This window comes from Rhopilema esculentum, chromosome 19 (assembly GCF_057945365.1).
Source record: "Rhopilema esculentum isolate cy_ngs chromosome 19, ASM5794536v1, whole genome shotgun sequence".
Lineage (NCBI taxonomy): Eukaryota > Metazoa > Cnidaria > Scyphozoa > Rhizostomeae > Rhizostomatidae > Rhopilema > Rhopilema esculentum.
The window spans coordinates 5,257,866-5,283,856 of NC_142833.1; the positions used below are offsets into that span (position 1 = coordinate 5,257,866).

The window sequence follows — 25,991 nt, forward strand, 5'->3', positions numbered from 1 at the left end:
CGGTATTAGAAAATTAAACGTGAAATGTCAATGACGTGAAATTTAAGACAGAGTCACGCAGTTTGAAAAATTATGACCGTGACTCTTTTTATAATGACTTGCGTAGTATTGACTGGGAGATGGCTATGTCGTGTAGATCGGATGACCCTAATAGGATGGCTAACAGTTTCTACGATCTCTTTCTCGCTGTCTTGGATGTGCATGCCCCGTTGAAAAAAAGGACCGCTAAGACGGGGCATGCACATGTACCATGGATTTCGCCAAGCATCAATAATTTGATGTGCGAGAGAGACCATATTAAGAGACGGGCTGAGAGAGATCCAGCACTATGGCCAAGATATAAGCTTCGAAACCAGGGGCGGTCTGGCGTCAAAATCGCAGGGTGCTAGAAAACTCAAGGGCCCGGTTTAGGGCGTTGCGGGAAAAATTGAGCCACACCCACTAAAAATGTGGCTTAGAATACGATCGATTCAATAAAAATTGATAATAAAGCAATACGCTAAACAGCAGCAGAATATCGAGTTTAATTCGTAAACGCGGACCGAATTGGATCCATACCTTTCCTCTCGTGTGTTATGACCGGGCAGAACGGACAACAGAAACAGACGTGTCTCTAGTGCATATTCCGATTCTCTAATCTTCGAACAATCACGGTTTTCCAATTTATTGATAAACGTGACATGTCATCACATGACGAGCACAAGCAATACGTCATTATCTAGCATTGCCTAATGACACCATTAGAAAACTCATGATTCTACAGATGTGCCTTCGAACATGACATCACATGCACACATGCACACGTTACACGTGTAAACAGGCTTTAAATCCCATGTAGAGTTAAGAATCAAGATCAAAACTTATTTAAATTCTCAGAGTTTCAACTCTTTTCGAAGAAGTGCAAATGAATCAGCAAATTTGCCAATGACTTGCTCGTAATCAAGTGGAAAGTTTTCTCTTCTTTTGAAATTATCAGTAGCGCTGAATAATCTTTCAAAGGAAACTTGGGTGCAGCTAAGTGTCATCAAGCATTTATACGCGTTGTAGAGGGAAGGGTATGCTGCTAGGTGCATGTTGTATTCACTAATTTTTTTAGAAAAACCAGTAAATTTAGGTTTAGGCTGACTGTTCTTAATTTTCGCAAAAATCCGAGGGTGGATTGTCCTTAATTTGTTCTTTAATCAATAGGGTGTAAGCAGTGCGATTGCTAGCTTTTTCGCTCTTGGGAGGTGTTCAGGCATTATTTGTCAGCAAAGTGAGTGAGACAGCCTTCATTTGACGATAAGATTGAATATTCACCGAAAAGCAACCACACATGGCTAAAAATCCTCGTTTCGGGATAAAATGTTGTTAAAAAATGCATTAAACAGTAACTCAGCCTTAGCTTGTTCCTAATTTGATCCCAACTTTTGACCAGTTTTGATGCTCATATTCTTATAAAATTGTTATATATGATAAAAGATATAAATATATATTAAAAATAAAATGAGCGTCGGTACAAAGTTTTGAATGCGCAGGGTATGCACAGTTGGCAAGCTTTTACCCTTTTGATAAAGGGTGTCGATGTGGACTTTGGGGTCCTTTCTCTCTTTGTGAATCCCCACCTTGGAAGTCACAGTTTTCCTCTCCATATGTTTCTTGAGATCATATCAAATTTCTTTTCTACAAATTCAATTTGACAAACTAAATATAAAACATTCGCACTGCTCTACTCATGCCATATTAGGTTTTAAACGACAGACAGAAAAATTCAAGAATTATATGTGCACTTTGAACCAAAGGTCACCCTCCCTTTCTTACCTCAACGTCTGTCACTAACGTTTTAGCATGACTCCGCCCCTCCCAATTTTGTCCTAAAAATCAAGAAGCCGTTTTTTTGAAGATCGTTGAATTCTCTGTTCTGAGGGTTATAGTAATTTGTTAAATTTTAGTCTGGGAGATGAATCTTTAGCCATTCTAGAAGGCTGAATTTCAAAAATTTTCTTTCGCGTCGGACCCAACCAGTGGGTCCTCCTATATCATTAAACTTGATTCTCAGCTGATTTTCAGCTCCCACCCTCCAGCCACCCGTCTTTGAGAAGATGATCAAATGGACCGAGTAAATTGCGGCAATTTAGATAAAGTGTGGCAAATTAATCACATTTTACTAACCTCAAAAGCAACTTTTGGCAATATCTATCATGGACCAACAACACAGAACCGTAACCGGGAAAAACACCCCGAAACTGGTCAAAATTTTGGCTGGATCCACGTCTGACTTAACACATGGCCTAAATAACGGAAACCAGGGTTTGGGTGGTTTGAAGTGCTTGAATTGGGGCTTAATCGCAAAATAATCAATCTAGGGCATTAAGTCTTTCACCTCATGTTAAAAAATTTTCTCCAACGCAGGAAGGGCCGGCAAAAATCTTTTTACACAGGGCCCGGGCAGTGATAGGCACTTTGCCACCCGGGCCAGTCCGCCCCTGCTCATGACTCAACTATTCAATTGATGACTGCCGTCTGATTGGCCAATTCTGCTTGTATCTGCATTCCTTGCTCAAAATAATTCAAACTAGCCCCAAGTAATTCAATTCCACGGTAGCTGAAATTTTGTTATTGTGATAGGCAATGTTGATCTTGAAGTGGAACGCAGCAGTATTTGATGACTCGCATATTCAGCTTTGAAACTTTGAAATAAGACATACAAGTTAGGTCTTTAACAGAATTGATTTTGCCGATCCTAAAATAAGCTGGCTAGGCCGTAGGCCTTCTAATGTCATAATAGCATATTTTCAATGCAGGCTTTTGACTTTAGCAATTTTAGCTTCACGACATATGAAAATTTATCAATTAACAGTTTGAAATTTTTGTTCTTTAAAATTTTTTTAACAGCCATGATATGCAATGCAAAGGATGTCGCCTACGGGTTGGCCATATTCAAGCTGTCTATGTTTTTATGGACATCACCGGCGAACTCCCCTTTTTGTGAAGAGAGAAACGGTCCAGCGGACTTCAACGCTGATTCTGGGTTTACATTTACCTTCTATTTGCCTTATTCTATGTAAATTTTCATTGTTTCGCAGGCGTGGTTACTGATCAGTGGTGTGGTGGCCGGGGATCAGGGGGTACATACCCTACCAGTGACAAGCAGGGGACGCCGAAGGCGATCCAGCTTTTCTAAGGAGTGCAAAAAAACCTGCTTATCGAATAAAAACATGTTTATCGTTGGCGCTTTTTAGTGTCCAATACTCCGTGTAAAAAAAGTATCAAAGTTACTTTATGAAGAGTTAAAAGCTAGTTAAAAATAATATGTCTTAAGAAGCTTTTTAAAAAGATTAAATGCTTCTGAAGTCCTAGGGGCCTATTATAGGGGTAAAAAAGTTGCAAATCCGTATTAAATAAAGCGCAAAGACGCGACCACGATGGCAAAAGGGCCGTGACACAACAGCCAACTACTTCCATATAACTTTCTTTCTCTTTTCCCCTTTCTCTTTTTTCTTTTCCTTCTTCTTCTTCATCTTCTTTTTCCTCTTCTTACAAAATTCTACTTTTTTATTCTTCTTCTTTCTCATCCTTTTGTTTGTTTTCGTCTTTTCCTTCCTAATCGTCTTCTTCCGCTTCCTCTTCGCCATACTTAGAAAAGATGATGGCAAATAGGGTACAATCGCTAGTGTCAAGGAAAAACTTCACAAGGAATAAGAGGAAACCAGAACACCAAGAAGATGGCTGAACTGGCTAGAACTCTGAAAAGAATCATTTGCCCTTTAAGTTCTTTCAATGCTTTAAGCTTCTTTTTGCTACCATCATCGCTTTTTGGGCATTCAATTCTTTGAGAATATTTACCTCTTTTCCAATCTTTGAGGACGAAGACAGCCCATTCAAGATCACGTGACCTAACACCATGATCTTAGTTTTGTCTCGAATTACAGCAATTGTTTAGATTTCTCTCCTTTGTCTTAACTAACAGAAGCTTATTACTATTAACTGTAACTTTATTCAAATAGTTTATGATTGCAATTAGTCTACACATGATTGTTATTAGTTTCCTTTAATTATTATCTGTTTTAGTAGATTTATGATACGTAAAGTTTTCAATACGGCCCCCTGAAAACCTATCGTGCATAAATGATTCTAAATAAAATGAAATGGGGTGGCATACACCCTGTCAGAGCCTATAATGGCACTGCTATGCGGTGCGGCTCCTGGTGATATTTCGTAAAAAAACTGTTAGAGACTGTGAAGGAAATACTTTTTAACATTTGTTTTGAGGTGAGGTAAGCAATCGTCTCCTAAACGTAAGAAAAAACATAGGTAGAACGTTTTTTAAGAAATCGCTGGAGCATTCCCTCACCAAATTTCCCTTCAATAAGGGAATGGGTTTATCTCCTCTTTGTTGAAAAAATTTGAAATTTTAAGGTCATATTCTGCTTGTTCTAACAGTGCAGCATTCCTTATTTTGTAGCTCTACCATCTTGTGGTATTTCCAGAAACTGTCTGTGCAACAGTCAAAATTGAAATTTTTATACTCAAAAAATCTTAGCTAGTTTTGTGCAACACGCTGTGCGCCAACGAATTGTAAGACCCGGATATACCGACTTTCTTTGATTTGTAAATAATTATTGTAAGTAGTAAATTTTCGCTTGAGCCCCTCCTGGCGAAAATTTGGGGGGCTCAGCCCCTCCCAGGAAGTAGGGAAGTTGGCTATCAATTTGTTAGACTTTTTCATATTATTGGTTTCATGCCTAAAATCATCTCAAGAGATATGTACATTGACTACAAAAAATTTCGTCGTGACAAAATTTCGGACAAATATTTTGACAAAATTTTTTTCGACGAAATTCAAAAGGAGACGAAATTTGGTCACGACGAAGTTTTTTGCGTTTAGGATTTTTGAAAATACGTATAAAACCAGGTATTTGGTCATGCAAAACTGAACTTGCAAGACGTATATCGTTTCATTTTGTAATGCCGGGATACACTCGCTTTTATAAGAGCAATTTTGTAAGAACATGAGCCTCAAATTTGGTTAAAATTTAAGAACAAAGTGAGAACAAGTTGAGGCTGAGCTACTGCAAAATGTAATTTTGATAAGTGTATTGTCTTAAAAAGAGGTTCTTTATGCCATCTAGAGGTGCTTTTTCGGTGAATTTTCAAACTTGTCGGCAAATAAAGAATATCGCACTCTCTTTGTTAGCAAACGAGGCCTGAAAACCTTTTTAAAGCGCGATAGCTAGCAATGGCACAGCTTACACCCTTTAAGAACAAATTAGGAACAATCCAGCCACAGATAAAGAGCGTATGCTACCAAATAACGTAATGAGAACAACTATTATTTCTAACAATGCCCTTATCCATGTACAAACACGTTATTACTTTGAAAACATGATACAGTTTTGAAAAAAATTCGTCATTTATTTGGGCATTCTGACTTTTTCAAATAACGTCATTTATTTGGGTTATTTATGTCTGCTCTTTACTGGCCTGAGGCTGGTGGGTTTGGGTGAAGTGCTATCAAAATAGCAATGGGGTAACTTGCGCAATATGTTGCGAAAAAACAATAGCCAAAGTAATATAATCAAAGGAGGATCAGCCCCCTGAGCCCCTCTAACATTACAACCTTGCATGGGCACAAAAGTTTGTAATCAACTTGACTTTTTTCAATAAATGGCAAAGCAATTAATTTTATTGGGTGGAATCATGACAACACAAAGCTCGATAGCGGAAAAGCAGATCGTTATCGTTATCGATTTGATATTCAAACTGAAGTATTCCAACGATCTTACTGACCAGTAAATGTCAGCTTACTGCATACACTGGAAGGTAATCCAGTTTCTTCTTTTATATCTCGCATCATATTTATTTTCGTTAAACCAACAAAAGGTTAGCCTGTGACGGACCAAGAGGGTTATCCTTGCATGTCCATTTTATTCCCGATACCAAGGATAAAGCAACTGATTTTAGTAACACCTACAGAGATAGTAAAGAAATTTGGCACTGAAAGGAGTTCAATCCAATATGTTTACTATTATATGGACTTTGATTGATACGAAAAGGTGGTTGCTTTATAGAGAAACGTGCCGTCCTGTGAACGACGCAAACTTTAGGCTGTACCTAACAGAGAAAATAGACAAAATGATATTTGTAAGCTGTTTATCCTCAAAAATATATAGTTTAAAGTTTAGATCATGGCAAATACATCTTGAAAAAACTCTATCTAATGTTTTTTAAATAATTTTGAGAATTTGGTATAATTTTTGTTTTTGTTGCGTGTCATTATTGTGCCAATTTGTTCATCTAATTCATAATGGCGCTAGAAACCGTGAAAAGGGTTATATTCGCATTAAAGCTTGGTTTCCACTGGGCGAATATCGTGAATACTTTTCAGGGATCCAATTTTCAAGAAAAGGCAAAAGGAGTCGAAAAATTGGGTGAGGATATTGGTGAATCAGCGCTTTTAAAAAGAAAACTTTATTGCAAAAGTTATGAAAGACAAAAACACAAGTTTTAAAGAGATTTTGCAAATTCCCAAAATACAATATATCCTGTACTTTAAATTATCTGATGTTTCACTCTAATCAATTTTTTTACAAAATTTGCATAGAAGATCATAAAAGCAAAAATCGAAAATATTTGTATCCATAATGTAAACCCGTGCCTATGCTGTCATAAAATTACAATTGAAAAATGATATGAAGTAGAATTGCTGCCCAGTACTGCCTGGAAAAGATGTTTTAGCAGTTGCCAAGGTAACGCCAGATACTTAGCCAGACTCGACTATAAAGTTCACTGCACGATCGACTTTCCACTGACAATGACCCAGCGTTTTCCTGCAGTATTCTTGCGGTTTCTGCGTAATATCCGCAACCATTTTTACTTTCAACGAACACAACGCCATATCAATGTCATTCTTACACGAGGCCAACATTTTGGTAGCCTCGTTTTCTGTGAATCCGATTTCTTTGCTTTCTTCTAAGTACATTGGTATTCTCAGTAAATTCAAAACAAAGGCGATATTCCAGCCATTCTCTCGTAATAACTTAGCAGCCATTTCCATTGACAAATCAAGGTAAATGGCCATTATGTAATGTATCTTAATTGCATAAGACGCTTCTTGAACATTCCAATCGTACGTTTTCAACATATCAAGGCAGGTGGATTGAGGACATAACTCTAGCTTAACCAATTCTTTCACCTTGAGAAACTTCACAGCATCCTCAACATTGAACCTCGATATCTCTAAAGCAGAGGCAGCATCTGCCTGAGACGCTAGCGGCATCTCCTCTATTACCTGTGTGATCAACTGAGCTAGGTTTTCAATTGAAGACTTTCTTCTTTCGGTATTATCTCTGTCTTTCTTACTTCTCCTTCTGAGCTTTATACCAAATATCGTCCTTCTCTTGGCAACGCCCTTCGATTCACTATCGAGTTTTTGATAGCCAATACTGTCTAGACTAGATCCAAACATTCCGTCGCCTTCAGATGAGTCACTATCGATAGAGCTGTTGAAAAATCCAGCGTCCAAGTAATTTGTTTTTGAGCGTGCTCTCTCAGCTTGATTCGACGCGTTTGGACACCCTTCATTTTGCTCAACGCAGACTGACTCTAGTGATTGCGTCTTTCGCAGCTTCTTCATACGTTCTGCAGAGCCATATTTCTTTTTAGGCACATGCAACTTCAACAGAACGCCTTCACTAGGAGCAACACCTGCGTAACCAATACGATCAGATTCTGAATCTCCATTCGCAGGAAGCGGACGAGAGCGCACAACAATGTCTTCTTGTCTATTGCTTGCCGAATTGGACCATGCGGATGGATCTAGTTGGAAAACTAGATTGTTCTCGTAATCTGGAGAGGTTTCCTGCAAAGAAGAATCGTCAAAATAAAAAGTTTTAGATGTTCTGGGAGGCTTTCGGGGTTTCTTTGCTTTTTCTCGGACAGCTAAATTGTCAAATTCTGTTTCCAAATCTTTCAAACTGGAACCAGAAGCATTTCGAGCTCGGGTGTTTTTGGCCTCTTTCTGCTTGATTGCTTGCATCACCTGTTGGTTTTCGTTCTGCGAAATTAATATTTTTCTTTGCGTTGATTCAAGTAGTTTATCAGGAGTGGGCGCTTCGCTCTTTGACATCAATGGACCAGGCTTTTCAACATTATGGTCTGTTGGTTTTGATGATTCCGTAGGAATACTAGAGGAGATTTTTCTCGGTGGAAGAGCTGGAGGCTTCGAGCCATCGAAAGGCATTCGCCGAGAAGGAAGTTGGGGCGCCGTATCGACTGCAGTGTTCGAGTGTTTTCTATTTGGATGAGTCTGTTTATCACTCGTGTTTTGCTCTCCCTCGTGCATTTTCACGTACATTGATGGATATCGCTGTACAGTTCCAGACGCTAGTTTGTCAGCACTTGGCACTGGTCTCGGTTGCCCATTTGAATCCAGGTTCTGACCTGTTTGAGGAAATCAATTACAGAAATAACCTAACTGAACAGTGTTAATGATGATCAACAACACATGTGCATATGTAAAAATGGGTGGATAATCTATTGTATGCTAGGAAAATTGACATACCGTAAAAACGTCTTTTTCAAACTTCTTAAGTTCCGGCATAGCGATTAAACAACACTAAACAACCTAAAACTTTTTTGACCTGGATCAAATTTTGCTCCACACGACTAAATAGCAGAACGGCTAACTATTTAATTAAACTTTTCATTAATTAAACGTTGAATGAAGTTTTTGATGATATGCTTCGTTGTATGCAAGGGGTTATGGTTATTCTCTGCTAAACTAACCTGTTAGGTGAAAGAATCGACTGTATAGATTGAAATATTAACCCAAGATTAGCTAGCAACCAAAGAAATGGTCTACATTGTGCAAATAAGGTAAAGCTAAGAACGTCGCCATTTGGAAAGCAATATCAACAATACTTACCCCCATCAACTTCACGTTTCAATTCATCAATTGTTGAATATAAAGATTCTTCATTCTGCAAACTAGCTTCAGTATCAGAGGATAAATAATCCTTATTCAAAAAAATGTCGTCCACGGGCATTTTTCTGTCTTCCCTCTTTGGAGGAAGCGGCGGTCGATCTGTGGGCGTGGACTCGTCGCACACGGACAGAGGGCTCCTGGAGGGTGGGCTGCATGAGGGAGGGCTCATGGAGGGCGGCCTCCTAGAAGGAGGGCTCCTTGAAGGCGGTGACGAGTCAAAAGATACAGGCCTACTTTGTTTTTGATGCCGAGCATGATTTTCTTCGTTCGGTACTGCGATTGGCTGGCTCCTGTATAACACAAACGTCGCTCACACTTTGGAAACAAACTATCTTGCAAGGATATTTGTTACATATCATAAGAGATAAATTAATTTTTTAAGCAATTACAAAATTATAAAGCCTGGAAACATGGCGGTTGCATGGTTAGAGACAGTGGGAAGGACAATGACCATGAAAAGAACAGAAAATGTCCGAAAAGCAACAGCTTGTAAAGGGCCATTCAAGAAAGCATGCATTGCTCGTTGAAAAGAACACTTAAAACTGTAATATGAAGTAATAATTCAAGATGAATTATTGTTTATATGAAAAACGTACCGCTCTTGCTTTTGCACGACATAAGTCACAGAAGAAGTGGTTGAAATAGTCGCTGGGTTCCCGTTATCAGGACTTAGATGCGAGGGTGAAGCTGCAGGAATCTTTGTCAGATGTGGCTGTGTCTCGGACTTAATATATGTCCCAAATTCCAATGTTCTTTCATTTTGGCCAACCCACAAGTCAGAGCTTCCCCTGAAAAAGCAAAAGAAACCTACGAATATAAAATGAACGGCGCGCAAAGATGCACAACTGCATATTTTAGGTCTAGGGTGTTGAACAACGGACAAGAGAAGAAATCCAAAATTGCTTTGAGACCAGTGCAGCATTTGTGATCTTCAATAAAACATTGAAACCAAAAAATATCTCCCCCTCTCTTCTTAAGACAACGGGATGACAGCAGTTGCACTGGCATGACTTCCATCTAGCAATTGCATCACAAGCTTTGCCAACTTTTGTGTTTTGCTTTCTTGCCAACGAAAGTAGAAGAAAATAATGTGGGATGCTTTAAAAAATAGAGCATTGTACGCCGGATTTTATCAATGAATCCGTCTTCGTCGATTGCTTTTTGAACCATAAATACAATGAGAATCGAAACATTTAAAGATAAATGGGTACTCTCCTTTTTATGACAGATATAATCAGGCGAAGAAAGATCTGTTTGAAACAACTGTCCGCGAAAAAAACTGTCACTTTGTTTCTTTGTGAACACCCACTCCCCAGCTCAAGAGCACCCGGTTCATCCTTTACTCGTGGCATCGATCGCAGCAATATAAAAAACGATTTGATACATAAGACTTATAAAAAAGTTACCTTGTAAAGCACTTACTGGTGTGGTTTTATAGCTATGATAATATCCCCGACTGAATAATGGAGTTTTCCGAGTTCTTTTCGATAGGATACAGCAAAGCTTGATGTTGGGTGGATCTAGAAGCAAAAAGATGCTCGTGTACCAAGAATGAAATATCACAAAAGAGACTCACAACAGTAGATCTAACATCACAGACATGAAGTAAACCTGTCCCAACATATCTACAAAAGTGCCAAGATTGAAAAATTGTCAGGGTTAACAAAAATGAGACAACTGCTTATCATAGAGTCCACGATGCACGATAAAGGTTGGCGTGACTGAAGTTAAGTAAAACAATTTTACATTTCACTGCGAACAGGGCCATTGCTATAGGGGTTTGAGGGGTGGGGTTCGACTGCCCCTTGGAAAAAAATTTCTTTGTACAAACTAGGAGTTTTTTATGAACGGATGCTTTGTTAGCAAATTTTCAGACCTGTCGGCAAAGAAAGGCTGCCTCACTCACTTTGGGATGGTAGCACCCCAGCTTGAGCACAATAGCCAGCAACAGCACTGACTGCAAAAACTTAAATAACAACACGAGGTGATTGCGAATTCTTAAAAGAATTTAATAATGTTCATGGAACAAAAAGACTTCCAACATAAACTCGTTAACAGAAGCTACTGAGACATGCTCCAAGTTTAAAATAAATCCCTAGAAGGTGTAACCCTCAAATACCATATTCTGAATAACTAAACCACGTATTGCCTCAATATCAAAACATTGGGACATACAAAAATTTGCGGCAAGTTTTACAAGAGGAAACCTAACCATATATTCTAAATAGATTACTTAAATAACCTTATGAAAACAAGTTAAACAAAACCCTTGTTATCTTTTCCATTTCAACGAAAAAGCATATCTTTTATCATAGCATATTTAAAAATGTAAAATTTACTGACAAAATTTGGTTGGTCTAGCCAGGGATCAAAATGTTTTTCTGGATGACAATTTAGACTTTTCTGAATGACGACCTCTTCGCTGAATTAAAATATCCACTTTAATATGTTTCTATCCTTAGATTTTAATGCCGTTTTCTTTTTCTGGTTGTTTTACCGTAACGAGCCATACCATTTTAATGAACAATAGCTTTATCTTTAAATGCAATCGTACGACCATTCGCCAATTTGTTCAGCCCTGTTAGCAATTTCTGCAAAATATTCTTCAAACCAAGGTCAAAATATTGAAGTAGTATGATAGCGCTACCAGGAAAGAAATTGAAACGCTTCAATTTCGCAGAAAGGTAAATGGAGAAAGAGGAAGTAGAAAAGGAAAGAAAAAGGAAAAGGGAGGGAAAGAGCGGGAGAGGGTACCTTTATAGGTTTGAGGTACGGTAACGGTGCAAGTTTTTAGAGGTACCTTTTCTCTGAAGTGCCGAACTATCGGTGTATAGGCGGAAATATGGGTACCATTTTAGGGAAATATTGCAAAATTATTGGGAGGAAAATTTAGCATTAACAAAATGAATGGCCAGTTAGACAGGAATGTAAGAAATATTAGTTATAATGAGATTTTGGGGCAAAGGACACACACAATTTGTTTGCGGAGTTATCAATCCAAATTTTGAACCAAAACGGCACGTCCCTGTCCATTAGGCTTAGTTGGTCCCCGTCAAAATTTTGAGTCAATGTTACTAAATAAACAAAGTTTACTTTCAAAGAGGATTTTCCAATATTAGGTTCAATCGAGAAGTTTGAGAAGTGGGCGCAGGGATACTAGAGACACAATTTAGGATGTTGGTGAAACATTAAGAAACCGTGCCAAGAGGCATGAATGTTAAGAAGCTTGCAAGAGCAAGCAGCAAAGAATTGATGTCCAGGCTTTCTCAAGCAAAAAATGGGCTTTCAAATGAAATCGAGATGGTCCTGCAAGCAATAGCTGATTCATCGATCAAATATAAAACACCAATAGCAGAGATAGGTGCCATGGTTGTTGGATGGAATAGGCCTATACTTAACCAGTATGGCCTATCAGTAAAAGAGGCTCTGAACTAACCACTTGGTCAGCTTAACAAACAATTTTGTTACGAAGGCAGGCTAAATTGACATTCGCTGAGCTAACATGACAATCCAGAAAACAAAGCTAAAACCATCAAATTTACCAAGAAAGGCGTAGGCGTGAACAAAAAAGTTTCCAACCTTAAATGGATAACTCAACTTACACTAAACTATTTAGCAACGAAAGTAAACATGAAGTAATCCAGGGGGACGTTAAAGTAATGCTAGAAAACATTGACATTCAAATTTTTTTACGAGTTTTCTACATTTGCACGGAAAATCATGTTTTAACTTTCCATCATTTATCAATGGAGCGTAGCTAGCTATTTATCAAAATTGTTCTACTTCAGCTAGGCAATACGACATTGCTTGTTGAACTGAACTAGATTGAACTGGTACAATTCATTTTCTGCATTTGCCTTGAGAAAAAAATTAAAAGGAAGGTTAAGTTGGTCATTGGCTTGCTACCGGGAAGGGAAATTCTTGTCGAGTCCTGCTTCAAATAGTAAATTTCCAAAATATATGACACTTACATTTACAAGACAAGATCTAGCTTGTTCGAATTTCATCCTTTCTTCTGGATTTTCAGCCCAGCATCGTTTCATAACGAGCGTATAAATATTTGAAGGACAATAGTCTGGTTCTTGTAGGCGTTCTCCATTCTTAATTTTCTCGATAACCTTGAAAATAAAGCGATAAAAGTGAAAATAGGCATATTGGCAAGACAGAAAAGCTGAGACAGAACAGGGGGAAGACTTTTAGTACTAATAGGCTTTTCCTATATACCATTAACTTACATAAAAAACCTTGTTTAAGGGATGAGTTTTCAGATGTAAAACATTTCAAAGAAAAAATGTAAAACCTCAAAAAAGCATAAAACGTTCATCCGACCAGGAAGTTAAAAATTTAAAACTCCTTCCTAGAATAAGGCGTGTTTCGGCTATGTTCCTTCAACTTAAAATTTTTTCAACGACTTAGGCAAGTACATGGATTGCATGGCAGGCATATATTCCAACGAGCGTCGAGATTGTTATTTCATTATTTTATATATTACGTTTCATTATTTTATATCAAACTAAGATCGGTATTAGCATTCAATTTCTTAATTCTTTTTTATTTTAGTACTAAATTTTTATTTCTTTATATTGATATATATTTAGCACAATACAAATTTAAATTGTACACGGCCTATTCAAAACAAAACAAGAACAGCAATAATGTATTAATAAAATACAATAAAATGATGTTTTTTAATTTTAATTTTTAATTTTTAATGATGATTAAAGTTTTTCTAAATACCTAATGCTAAACAGCTACCTTTTGAAACACAAAAATGTAACATGAGATAATATGAAATAGAGCACCGATCTATTCAATCCCAAGAAGATCGTCTTTCTCTTTATTTACGTCCATTACACAAAAAATGGGTGGTTAATCGTTGAAGCGAATTGCTTCCATCCCTCTTTAGAAGAATGACTTCTAATCGATCAGTTTGTTTACGTACAAAGTGATCAGTGCTATGGTTCGTTAACTCCTGGGTCATCTAAGGGCTCTTTTTCATAGACAGTTTTTTAAAAGTCTTCTACAAAAGTTAGCATTATCAATGAACAGAGTTCACTGACTGAGCAATCAGATAACAGGATTCAAAGCTTTGAAGTTATAAGACAGGATGGATCACTGCGTCCTATTTACAGATAAAGTCTGGAATTGATTCTCGGATGACAACAGCAAAGACAGCTGTCACAAGTTTGCTGACTTCATGCCAAAACTCTTTTCTCTTTACTTATGTAACAAAATAAGATAATTATTTACCAAAAACTAATTTACTTCTTAAAATGAGCAAAACTATAAAGGCAAACCTCCTTTGAGCTGAATTCAGACCACGGAAATTCACCAAACGTGAACATCTCCCACAAAACAACACCAAAACTCCACACATCACTTGCACTTGTGAACTTCCCTTCCAACAAACTCTCTGGCGCCACCCTTTGAACAGAAAAGTGATAAAAAACATGTGTCATTACTTTCAATTTACGACTGCAAGATGCGCGAGGAAAGTTTCTTGTACAAAATAAGAAGCTTAGGTTATCAATTCTGGGTCCTGCTAGAAAGTCCAAAAAATCAAAAGCAAAACAAAACTACAGGAAAAGAAATTTGAGGTCTTTTCATATTTAATAAATAACAATTGAGGATATAATCATGATTAAATAAGTCACGACATAATAATGATGAAAGCATTGGTTACACTAATTCTTTATCGAGCATGGCCTACTCGAAGAGTGTCATGACAAATGTGAATCTACAAAGAAATGGAATGATGACAGTTCAAACAAGCTTTGAAATGTTCTAGAATGGAAGAGAATCACGTAGAAGATGGAGACCATTTCGATTCACGCAAAAATACTGGAATCTCGTCAAATATAAAATGACATGACGGGAAGGTTCTATAGAGGAATAACAAATAGGCTACATCAATTTCTAATATCAAAGGCAATCTGTCACGACGTTGATTGATTATAAAAACAAAGGGATTCTTTATTGTTTCCAGTCCCCCTTTAATTTATCGCATTGTAAAAAATATGGCGGAGCGCTGGAATCGTGTTTAGGCTATTGTTCCAGCTATTGTTCTCGTTAACCAATCCACAACGAGACAGATTGCCTTTAAAAGGCTACAACTTCCAAAAAGGACAACTTTCAGAATCGCCTTTAAACATAGAAATTGCAATGGTTGCTAGAGAAGGTAAAATTAGCACTAGAAGCATCCTAAAAGGCGTAAAAATAATCGTCATCAAATCGAAACCAACTGCGTACAATCGAACATGTTCTTTCAGCACTTTTAAGCGCGCATAGTCTAAATAATAGTTCATAAAAACTTGTAGGAAGAATTTGTGGGTTTCTTTAAAATTTCCCAAATTAACTAATCTCGATGTACGATTTCATTGAATGAACAGGCAACGGTCAAAAAATTTCACCGGGGCTTGTTAAAATTAACCGCAATGACCGAATACTTGTCACTAAAAACTAAATACTAAAAAATAGAATACTAAAAAAATAGAAATTTCATTTTCAAAAAATTAACAACAAATCGCACTTTTTTCTAAAAGGCAAGTACCTATGTTCTTAACAATATCTGCCTCTGGAGCTATAAAATAACATGCCGAACCATTTTGAGAAAAACAACGTCAGATAACACAAATTGCCAGAAGGTACTATGTAAGTTCAATAGGTCAAATGGCATCATCCTGCTTGTATAAACGTCAGTTTTCAAGAGCAGATATAGGCATCGCCCCTCGTCCTGGGAGGGAACAATGGTGGTTCTCCATAAAATTACTTAGGAGCAGGGGCGGACTGGCTAATTTTTTTGGCCCGGGCAAATTTTGATCAAACCGGCCCACAAAAATAGCAATTAAAAAACTCCTCGGAAAATGCTAAAGTAAATGTTAGTCTGTAAGGAAAACAAGTTGTTAAATTCAGTAATTTTGTGCATGGGTAAATGCTGGTTAATGGACCATGATTAACAGAGCATGTTAAATATGTCATTTGCCGACAAAATAGTAAATAAACAAAAATTTTAACTCATTGGTTTGACGCTCTTTCTAAATACAGTAATTTATATGTTGATAATGTGATCGTTCTAGATGTCATCTAACAGGTGTTTTTTTAAGAACATTAACATTAAGGACTCCAGGTTTGGCTGCGAAAAATTACCGCGTAATCTGTTTTTTATATATTTAAAGTGGAAAAGCTTCTATCACACTCAACTTGTGACAAATAATTTTCTAATCCTCCGGAAAACCACAATGATTTTCAGCAGCCCAAAAATATCGATTTGTCAATTTCTGACCCCAAAAAGAAAACATGGGCACCCCTGTTGAATTTTATTGTGTAGCACCATACCCCTGTTGGGCGGGGGGTCCATTTGACTTATGATATTATATGCCTAATAAATTTACGATCACTTGTATGAGTTTATTGAAAGGAGCAAGAGCAAGACCCTGCTGTTTTTTGTGACGTTTGTGGCTTCTGCTTGATAATAAAACCTTTGTATCGTAGCTGAATCCTTTTTTAAGTCTCGCAGCTTTTCCTCACGAAATTTCTCTGCACCACCTTTGGTTGTTGAAGTCTTCTTGCTCTTTCCTTGTTCTACGTATGTCCTCTTTATTGCTTCATATCACAGAGCAAATCGCTTAGTGAACTCTAATTTTTGGACTTTTAAATCTATTACATTTAGCAATAGCTTGTGCTTAGGGAAAAACATGACCAGCTTCAAGCAAAAGCTAAGTAAAAAGACATCAGGGCAGGTTAAAATCTTGCCAGCATAAATGTTGCGTCGTTTTGCCACCCTGTTTAGCGATGTTGAATGTTGTTCAGTCGATTTTGAAGGCAGCCAAAAATGTTCAGTGGACAGGATTAGATTTCTTTTGTTCACTGATGTTGTACAGAAATTGTTCAGTCGTTTTGCCACTCTACTGAAAATTGTCCAGTTCGCGCACGATTAATGGTTTGGATTTGACGTAAATTTATTTCCCATTTTTAAATCTTCAACAAACTTTCCTAGTCAACACCGCGAACTGGAAACAACGTGAAAATTCAAATCGACCAATAGCAGAAAAAGGCATTTCATTAGTAACGACGAGTCTTCTGATCAGATTAGCTTTAGTTCCGATAAGGAAAGCGATGTCAGAGAGCACGGGGACTGTGATTTTGATGAACCTAGCAGTCCTAGCCACTTTTCAATAATGCACTCTAATTCATACGATAACACGGTTAGGGCTATGAAAAATGTATTTTCAAAGGTAAAGAAATACCGTCAATAGAAAATATAACAAAATGTCAATAACATGTTCCCTGAAGAAGTGTGTTTGGGCTGCGGTGACAATAAAGAATTCATAATTTTCATGGTTTTGGAGTACTCGCGTGTATATTTATTCTTTCCCACAAAGCCCTCTGAAAATTCAAGGCAAACAGATCAACGCGTGGGTATACTTTTTTGCCTTGCATTCACTTTTTAAGCTAATTTATTTTTTTGCACTTTTATCAACCGGCCCTCAAAGCAACCGGCCCTTCGGGCGATCGCCCGAATAGCCCGACCAGCCAGTCCGCCCCTGCTTAGGAGATTAGGAGGCACATATTTCGTGTTACTTATAAGATATTTTCCTTAATTATCAACACTGTTCTGGAAAAGGGGCACTAGTATTTGGGAAAAGAAGTTAAACATACATAAATACAATGGGGGTTACTTTGAGATCCATCATTTTGAAATGAGTATACTACACTGCGAGTTTCAAGTGTCACGTACAAGTAGTCTGTGCTCCAGATTCCTACGTACAAGCCGTTCTATTTTCACTGTATAAAGCCCCCGCTAGATAAACATAACAAAAAATGAACAATTTGAGCTGTATGACTTCTGTTCATGACTAAACAAAAACTATTGTTCTATAATGCAATCAGCTATGTTTTTGAATCTTGAAAAGACCGCATGAAAAGAAGTTAATACAAACCATCTTATGGGAAGAGCTTCAGGAGCAGTCATTACCCATTGATTCTCTTGTCCAACCAATTTCGCTAATCCAAAATCACTTATTTTCACCTACAGGATTGTGGAGAAACAAAAACATAATCAAAAGATCAAATTTGGATAATTGTTTTGGATAATCGTTGCAAAGCTTGACAGGAAATGACTGTCTAAGGATTGCTAAAAAACTATAGTCTCCTTATAATCCCTGATTTTGTGCCTTAATTATCTTAAAGTCAAATACTCTAGACGTTTTCAGACGAGCAATAAAATCATCTTGCAAATCATCACACTGTCCTTATTAGTGGGATTATCAAACCTGCTCCCACAATTCACATACAAAATTCGTGTATAAAATTCACATACAGAAATCTACTTTTACATCATATAATTGGGATGAGAGCAAGAAAGAGCTTTATACTAAGGCGCAAGCTGGTGAAAGTACTTTTGCAAGCAAACATGCACCAAAATAAACATCGATTGCCTGAAGACAAAAGTTGCAGAGAGAGACTCTTTGAGAGCTTCTAACAAGAGACCAGAAATGAAAAACAGAAAAACCAAGACCAGACTTTCCAAAAAGTCAAATTAGCACCACATAAATCATTATTTGTTTTGCAGTTCCTTTGTATAAACTTTGATTTAAGATAAATTATATGCATTAGGTTAATCAAGCCATACATGAAACCCCAAAAGCACCAGTCCTCATTGCTGGAAAATGTATATAACCATTCAATTAATTCCAAGAAGCTGCTTGCTACTTTTTAGAAAGGAAGAATACAAAAACCTCAATGGCTATTGGATAAACAGCTCCCTATGCTTTGGCCAGTATTTTCATTGTAAAACAGCTTTATGCATGTTGATCAAAATATATACCGGTGATCCTACCTGATTGTGAGCTGTTACGAGAATGTTCCTGGCTGCCAAGTCACGATGGACTAGGCCCTTTTGTTCCAAATACATCATACCAGATGCAATTTGAACTGCAAATTGGCATAGCAATGAAATTAGCAAAATTTGGCCAGTCTGTAGCTTTTCCAGCAGTGAACCTCCTTCTGCATACTCTGTAACCTAAAATTAGATGAAAATTTTGAAAATTATAGTTTACCTGTCTGCCACATAGAGCTCAATGTTGAAGTGGCAGAGATGTACAGCAGGAACTTCAAAATTTGTGCATGATGCAATAATCAGACAACTGAGAAGATATATACAAATATAGATACAAAAACTTACAGAGAGAGTATTTTTACTGTTGTTATAAAATTAAGCTCTATAGCTTTACAGCTGTCCTGTTCTTTACAAAAGTGTATATAACAAAATAAAGTACTTCATATTATAAAAGATAGACATTTAATTTAAAAGGATTCAATCAAAATTAGCTTTAGTAAACAGGGCATAGTATAGAATTTTTGCTAAATCTAAGTTCGCCTTTGTGAAACCACTTTTCATGCTACTAACATTCTGCCATGGCTAGAAAACTACTGCTCGTTATAAAATGTAGTGAAAAAAATTGACAGCAAATAAACCACAATTTGGAGAGCAATATTTATAAAAAGCAATATAAGCAAAATATATGTACAATTATAAATGAAAGGTTGATACCATTTTGATAACATCAGCTTGTATAGAAATTCCATAAAGTTTAATTATGTTTCCATGCTTTTGGTCAAGTTGGGAAAGGATTGAGACTTCTTTTATAAATGATTGGTTAGAATCTTCCTTCAAACATTTAACAGCAACTGGTATCTGTAAAAATCCAACATATGTTAAAATATTATCTCCAATGCAAAACAGGGCTACTAAGTATCGGAAGATTAGTGACAGAAGATGTCTAAATGATTTGAAATATCACAGCTGACGGAGAGCAAGCAACACTTTGTTATAAAATTTCTTTATCTAGCTCAAAATCATAAAATTGTTGCAGGCCTTCCTGCGAATAAATTAGCACAAGTGTGGCATTTGGTGCCCCTAGACCGTGGTAGGAGTGTGATGGAGCACTATTGTTATTTTTCCATTTCTACAAAAGTCCAGTTACATAGTATTTGGAATCTGAAAAAATCTCATAATTCAAGCCATTTTTTCAGTCCACACACAATGTTAACAAAGATATATGTGGTTTTAATGAAAGCAAGGTATAAGCTTTAAAAAGTTGGGAGAAATATTTAAAGTAGTGAGTGTCAGGCTTGTAGCTCAGAATAATTTATATAATAAAGATATGCCTGTAGCTAATCAAATCATATCATTTATCATTTCCAATGAAAACTGTTTCAATAAAATTTGGAACTTTTCCAGCTGTGTTTTAAGTTACAGGAGGGTCTCTTTGACCTCTATTTAGCCCTTGGCAAGAAAAAAATTGGGGGTATTTCAGCCATTTGACTTGCTCTTTTTGTTCTTTGGGCAAATGAGCCCAAAGATTGGAGTTTATGGTGGACACACCTTGTGCTAGGCAGTTATCACGGCGTTGAAAATCATTAAAGCAAGCTCTGAACAGAGAATATGCATTTGACAGGTCCCAAGGACAGGTCTCAACAAAATGTCATTTTACTCAGTCCAGCTCATGTTCTGGCTGCATAGTATGTGAAAGCTTGAAATCTGCATTGCAGTAGGTAGGGTCAAAAAATCTCTCTGCCCAATTCGCCGAAAAGTTACATATGTCCGTCAAAGATAAAAGATAAGGTATATCGGTACACCTGCACTCAATTCTACAGTCAATTTTTGCATATCAGAGAACTGATCTCAAAAATAAAGTATAGCAAGATGATTGCTGTGACAAATGTTGGGAAACTGACTCCTGTTTGTTTTGTCAACTGAATGACTTTATAGCTGCACACCCTTTTCCTCATTGGGCCTTTGATTAGAGATATCAGAGAGGCATGTCACTTCTCATTTCCACCAACTTCCATTGAAGGTTGTCGAATAGGGTGTGTGAGGAAAACTTTCTCTAAGTTCCTAAAGTCTTTGGTTTTATTTTCTCTATTGTAGTAAAGTATTCCTCAACTCCTGTAGCTTGGTCCTTGGAATCCATCTAGTTGCATGCTTGCTGCTTAATTAACAAGTTGAAAAGGCACTCCAAAAAACTGATGAATTAACCTGTATACTGGTAAGGCAAATGTAAAATTTATTCATTACTGTCAAGAGCAACCTGGAAGAGCCAAAAATAATACATCTAGCCTCTAATCAGAAGGTAGAAAGAAGTGTTCTTCACAGCAAGCCTCAATGTAGAGAGTAAGTGATGAAGTTAGCATTCCTAACATTTAGGGTAGGGCAAAGTGTGTGCAAGTGTAAGGCTTTTCTCGGGAGACCTGTATTGTCTGTTATTGATTGGATAACAAAAAGGTTTCACATTACATTTTACAGTTGTGCTGTATTGTTTCTTATTACAATATCTGGTTTCAAATTCCAACCCAACTACTAAGCTAACCATGCTCCATTCAATTTACAGTACAGTGTGCTTTGTCTTCAACTGATTGTTATTTACCAGGAATTGAGTTATCTTGTAATGGAACAGGTGTGGTTGTTTAGTGGTTAGAACACAGGCTTTCAGCCAAAATGGTTCCTAGTTTGAGACACCTACATCTTTTCCAGTAGTGAATATCTAGCACACAAAGAGCAAGGGCCTTGCATGCTATGTCAAACATGTCTACCCGAGTTTATGGTGCTCCAATGAATCTCTTAAATTGACTGAATCATGAAAATGACACGAGTTTCAAAAAAAATATTACTTTTTATAGTTTTGTATCATTAAGAAGCATTCCATGTATCTTCAGTATACCATATCATATGAAGTATACCACTTTTAACAAAATATATAAACAACTCACAGTATTTTCCTGTCCACCAATATGCCTCATCCATTGCCCTTTATACACCTCTCCAAAGTTTCCTGACCCTAACACCTCTTGCAGCTTAAGATCCTCTGTTTTTATGATAACTGGCTCAAACTGTTCCCACAAGCTAACAGTTGCAGGAATTTCAATACCTTGTTTTTGCTTTTTTGGTAAGACCTTGGCAAGAAATGCATACAATAACATCATTAAAATTTAATGCCTATATGAGCCAAATAAATTGAGCAGTCTTGTTCCTTCTCAAATACCTGCCCTTCTAAAGAATTTCATTAAAATTATATCAAACTTGATTGCAGCAAAAAAATAGATTCAGATTGCATATTCATGTTTAGATTAGTTAGCTGGGCTAGGTATATTTGCACAAGAGGGCATATGCAAGGGACATTTTCCGAAAATCTGACAAGGAATTGGCCCCAGACATGACACACAATACTCTTATGTAAGAACCTGATAATTTTTGCATAAATATCTGCTTAGGCACCATGCTAATTTTTTTTAAAATAATTTTTGCTTTAATGTTATTCTTACTTTTATATTCACATAAATATTATTACTCCTTTTTACAGTTATATCTTGCTTGCCTTTAGTTTGCCTTCTTTTATACACCTGATGATTTTTTAGACATGAAACTCAAAGTTGTGTTACAATAAAGTGTTTATTTTAGTCTAACTTATCACTCTGATAAGTTGAGCACTTTAGACAGTCATATGAGAATTATGATAACATATTATGCACTAAATATGCTTCCATCTCCAAAATGTGTACAGCACTGCCTTTATTACAAAAGTTTACTAATCTGTTAATACTGTTTAAAAGCCCCCCTGCTGTCCATCCAAACCTCCCTGCTTCCTTCAGGGCATTGCACTTAAAATAAATGTTGATACAGACTCACACAAAATAAACTGAGGAAAATTTAGCAGGATTCGACCTGCATAAATAACACGGAAGTTGCAATGGAAAGAGGATAAACGACACCAAGAGGAAGGAAATCACAACTGTGGCGCGTTCAACACAATCACTGTCTATGAACATTGACCACAGAGCAATGTTTTCTTATATAACAGTGACAATGAGATGATTTCCCACTCGTAATTAGGTAAAACCGGAATCTTTCATATTAAAAAAGAAAAGAAGTAAATTAATATCAGAAGGGAAACAACAATAATAACAACAAAAACAGACTGTAAAAGATTGCAAAACGGCAACGGTTGGAATAAAAGACTTGAGTGCTCAATTGTTAAATCAAAGTTTGCCTTATTGTCTAGACGATTTTCTTTGTAATTGAACCCCACAATCATGCTGAATTTTTAATCAAATGGGTTTACGTCGATGCTTTTACGGGAGATACTCAAACATGTACTTACTTTCGTAAAAATTCCCTTTAAACCTGCATTCTTTGTCACTTTTCCGATAACTTTCTCAAACCTACGAATGTCCGGCCCAGATAATACTCCAATCCTGAACAAATCGTTCCTGGTGACATGCAAGAGATCTTCAACCTTATAAACATGGAGTTGGGACCTGAATGAAGGGAAGAATGCTTCCAGTCTTTCTTCTGATAATAATCCATAAATAATCTTCTGGTCTTTATCCAGCTCCATTCATAAAAACAGAAAAATATCTTCTTATAAAAATTCGCAAATGCACAATCAAGTTCTTCCTCTCCCCATCTCTTGTTTATCGCTTTCGAAGTCGCTGGACTAAAGCCTCGTTTCGGTTAGAAAATTTTTCAAGAAGGGAATGGGCATTTGAGGAGGGAAGTGGCGAAGCAACGGGGGATGGGGAAAATTTTGTTTGAGGTAAATTGATAGGCTGTCAAGAGGAAAATCTGCAAATGGCTAAACATTTCAAAACCAAAAATTTGGAAATGGGTCTATGGCAAGTGCCAGTGACACACGCCCTCCACTTTTCTGCTATTCACGAGGTGTGCCTCTTGCTTGAGTTTTGAACTTTGGATCACATCAGATACATGAACTGGTTCACTTCCTCGTCATTAGTGCATTCTTTTAAAGCTTTACAGCAAGGCCTAGTGGCCAAATGTCGTCTTCTGCCTGCCCTGCATGTGTATAAGGAACCCTGATTAATAAGGGTGCGTTGAAGGGGAACAAGAGGGCAGTTTATCAAATTTAGAATGCAGATTTATCAGATCCAGATGGAATTCCAGAAGATGGTGCTAATGGTGTTGAAAGCTCCAGAGTTTCTCCTAGAAGCATGGCAACAAATTACATAGAATACCAATTAACGGGAAAATTTGTACAATGGAAATAAGTGTAGGTAGAGAAAAAATTCAATAAAGAAGTTTCTTTTAAAGAAAAACGCGACAACTTCAAAAAAGTCGATCCCTACCTTCAGAAAGATTCTTTTTGTCTCTTCAGAAAGGTTTCTTTCCCCTCCAGAAAGGTTCTTTTTCCTCCAAAAAGGTTCTGTTGCCTTAAGAAAGGTTCTTTTTCCTCCCAAAAGGTTCTGTTGCCTTCAGAAAGGTTCTTTTTTCTCCAAAAAAGTTCTGTTGCCTTCAGAAAGGTTATTTTTCTTCCAAAAAGGTTCTGTTGCCTTCAGAAAGGTGACGAACATAATCTTCAGTGCTACAGGTATAAACGTCCAATCTTGTTCATCAAGAACACAAATCTTAACAACCTTATCCGGATATTAATCTTTTGATGTCGACAGTAAGTAATTTTCTTACACAATAGTCGACTAAATGAAGTCTTGTTACTTAATTGCATCATATGATTAGTGGTGTGAGCAGTTTTCAGCAGTAACACAACACGCGAGTTTTACTGTTACACGAACATATTCTCTCTTCGTCGATCTGCACGAGATCGCATTGCTACCTCTAGCCAACAATGTACTAATGGGTCACGTTTTTGTTGCTTTTGGGTAAATGTAACGCTAAAAATACCTGCAACATCAAGGTCGTAAGTAACGAGAATTGCCATCTCCCAATAATTGCTTCCTTTATAACAAAGTATGGAACAGGAAGGAACATATACCTTGCTTTTCTAAAAGCAACCCCCTCCTATTTCATTTTCCTTCCGTCGTAATTTCTTAGCAGCATCTAGCTCGTTTTACTGGTTAAAGTACAAACTCTCTTGCTGACTCACATAACTTAATAAAACCTACGAGCAACTTTTTTCCTTCGAACATGAGCGAAATCCATTTTTCCTTTATTTTGCTGTTAAGAAATAAATCGCTATATAAGGTATATAAGCGGTGAAAAATTAGACGTTTTAGATGGTACTGGGTCATTCTCGCTTACGTTGAGTTCAGTGTTCCATTCTTTATGGAATGCTTTGTCTATGGAATTTCTCGTGCAAATAGAGCGGGTGCAATACTCGATTGAAAAGCAAATCGTGAGTAACAGAAGGCAATTTTGTCATGTCCTTCAGTTCATCCTTATTTTCTCTCAAAAACAAATGTCTTCGCGTGATCATTTTTGGACAATTTTTGGAAATTGAAGATCGGTTTGAAGAGGCCTAAATGAAGTCAATCCGGCAAAAATTCCATTCGCCTTCCGCCAGCAAAAATTTCCAACCCAAATTTTCAGACCAAAAACTAAAGTAAATGCATTTTAAAAAATCCAAACTGAAAGGGCAGAATCCTTACAGCTGTAAACCCTTAAAAATATAAAAAAAATAAAGGAAATTTATAATTTCAAGCCAACAGAATCAGTCTTGTTGTAAAGGGACTTTTTGGGATAAAAAACCTCAACTTAGGCCGTGGTTCAGACAATCGTCTTCTACTTTTTGGCTCTGTAATCTTCGACTTTTTGGAAGTTGTGATTTAGAAGTTAATATTAACATAATGATAATGGAGGAAAAAATTTTTTCATACACAAAACGAAGTGAATTTAGTTAAATAAACAAATATTGGATTGCAGCAACATTGTCTCTTGTAGGATCTCCAGAAGAGTTAGTTATTAACGAATCAGGCTTGTATAGATGAAACCCGTAGTTTGATTTTCTTCAGCTCCGAAATATCAGGCTCTACCTGCAAACGTATTGAGCACTGTACCACGGAAGAATCAGCAGACATACTTCTTATATGTATAGTTTATATAAAAACAAAATATGTATGTTTGTACACAATATTTTCCTGCTAGTTAGAAAAACAAATCTGGAAATGTTGCAGTGTGCTTTCAGTAATTATATAAATTTTAACATTAGAAAGTTTCAATCAAAAATAATAGAGGATTGTAACGTCTTTACTATCCTACCAATCAAAAATATTTTTG

General features: G+C 36.8%; 1 protein-coding gene across 1 annotated transcript; it reads right to left on the reverse strand.

Annotated features, from left to right (window-relative positions):
* Positions 1 to 612: 612 nt before the first annotated feature.
* LOC135688112 (uncharacterized) lies at positions 613 to 24,595 on the reverse strand. Its single transcript, XM_065204822.2, has 11 exons — positions 23,125 to 24,595; positions 21,737 to 21,919; positions 19,518 to 19,661; positions 18,804 to 18,986; positions 17,905 to 17,993; positions 14,263 to 14,389; positions 12,937 to 13,083; positions 10,388 to 10,485; positions 9,562 to 9,753; positions 8,906 to 9,255; positions 613 to 8,421 (listed from the first exon to the last, which is right to left on the reverse strand). Exons 1-11 carry the CDS (start codon positions 23,359 to 23,361, stop codon positions 6,743 to 6,745), a joined length of 3,429 nt encoding a protein of 1,142 aa, XP_065060894.2. The 5' UTR covers positions 23,362 to 24,595; the 3' UTR covers positions 613 to 6,742.
* Between the last annotated feature and the right edge of the window lie 1,396 nt (positions 24,596 to 25,991).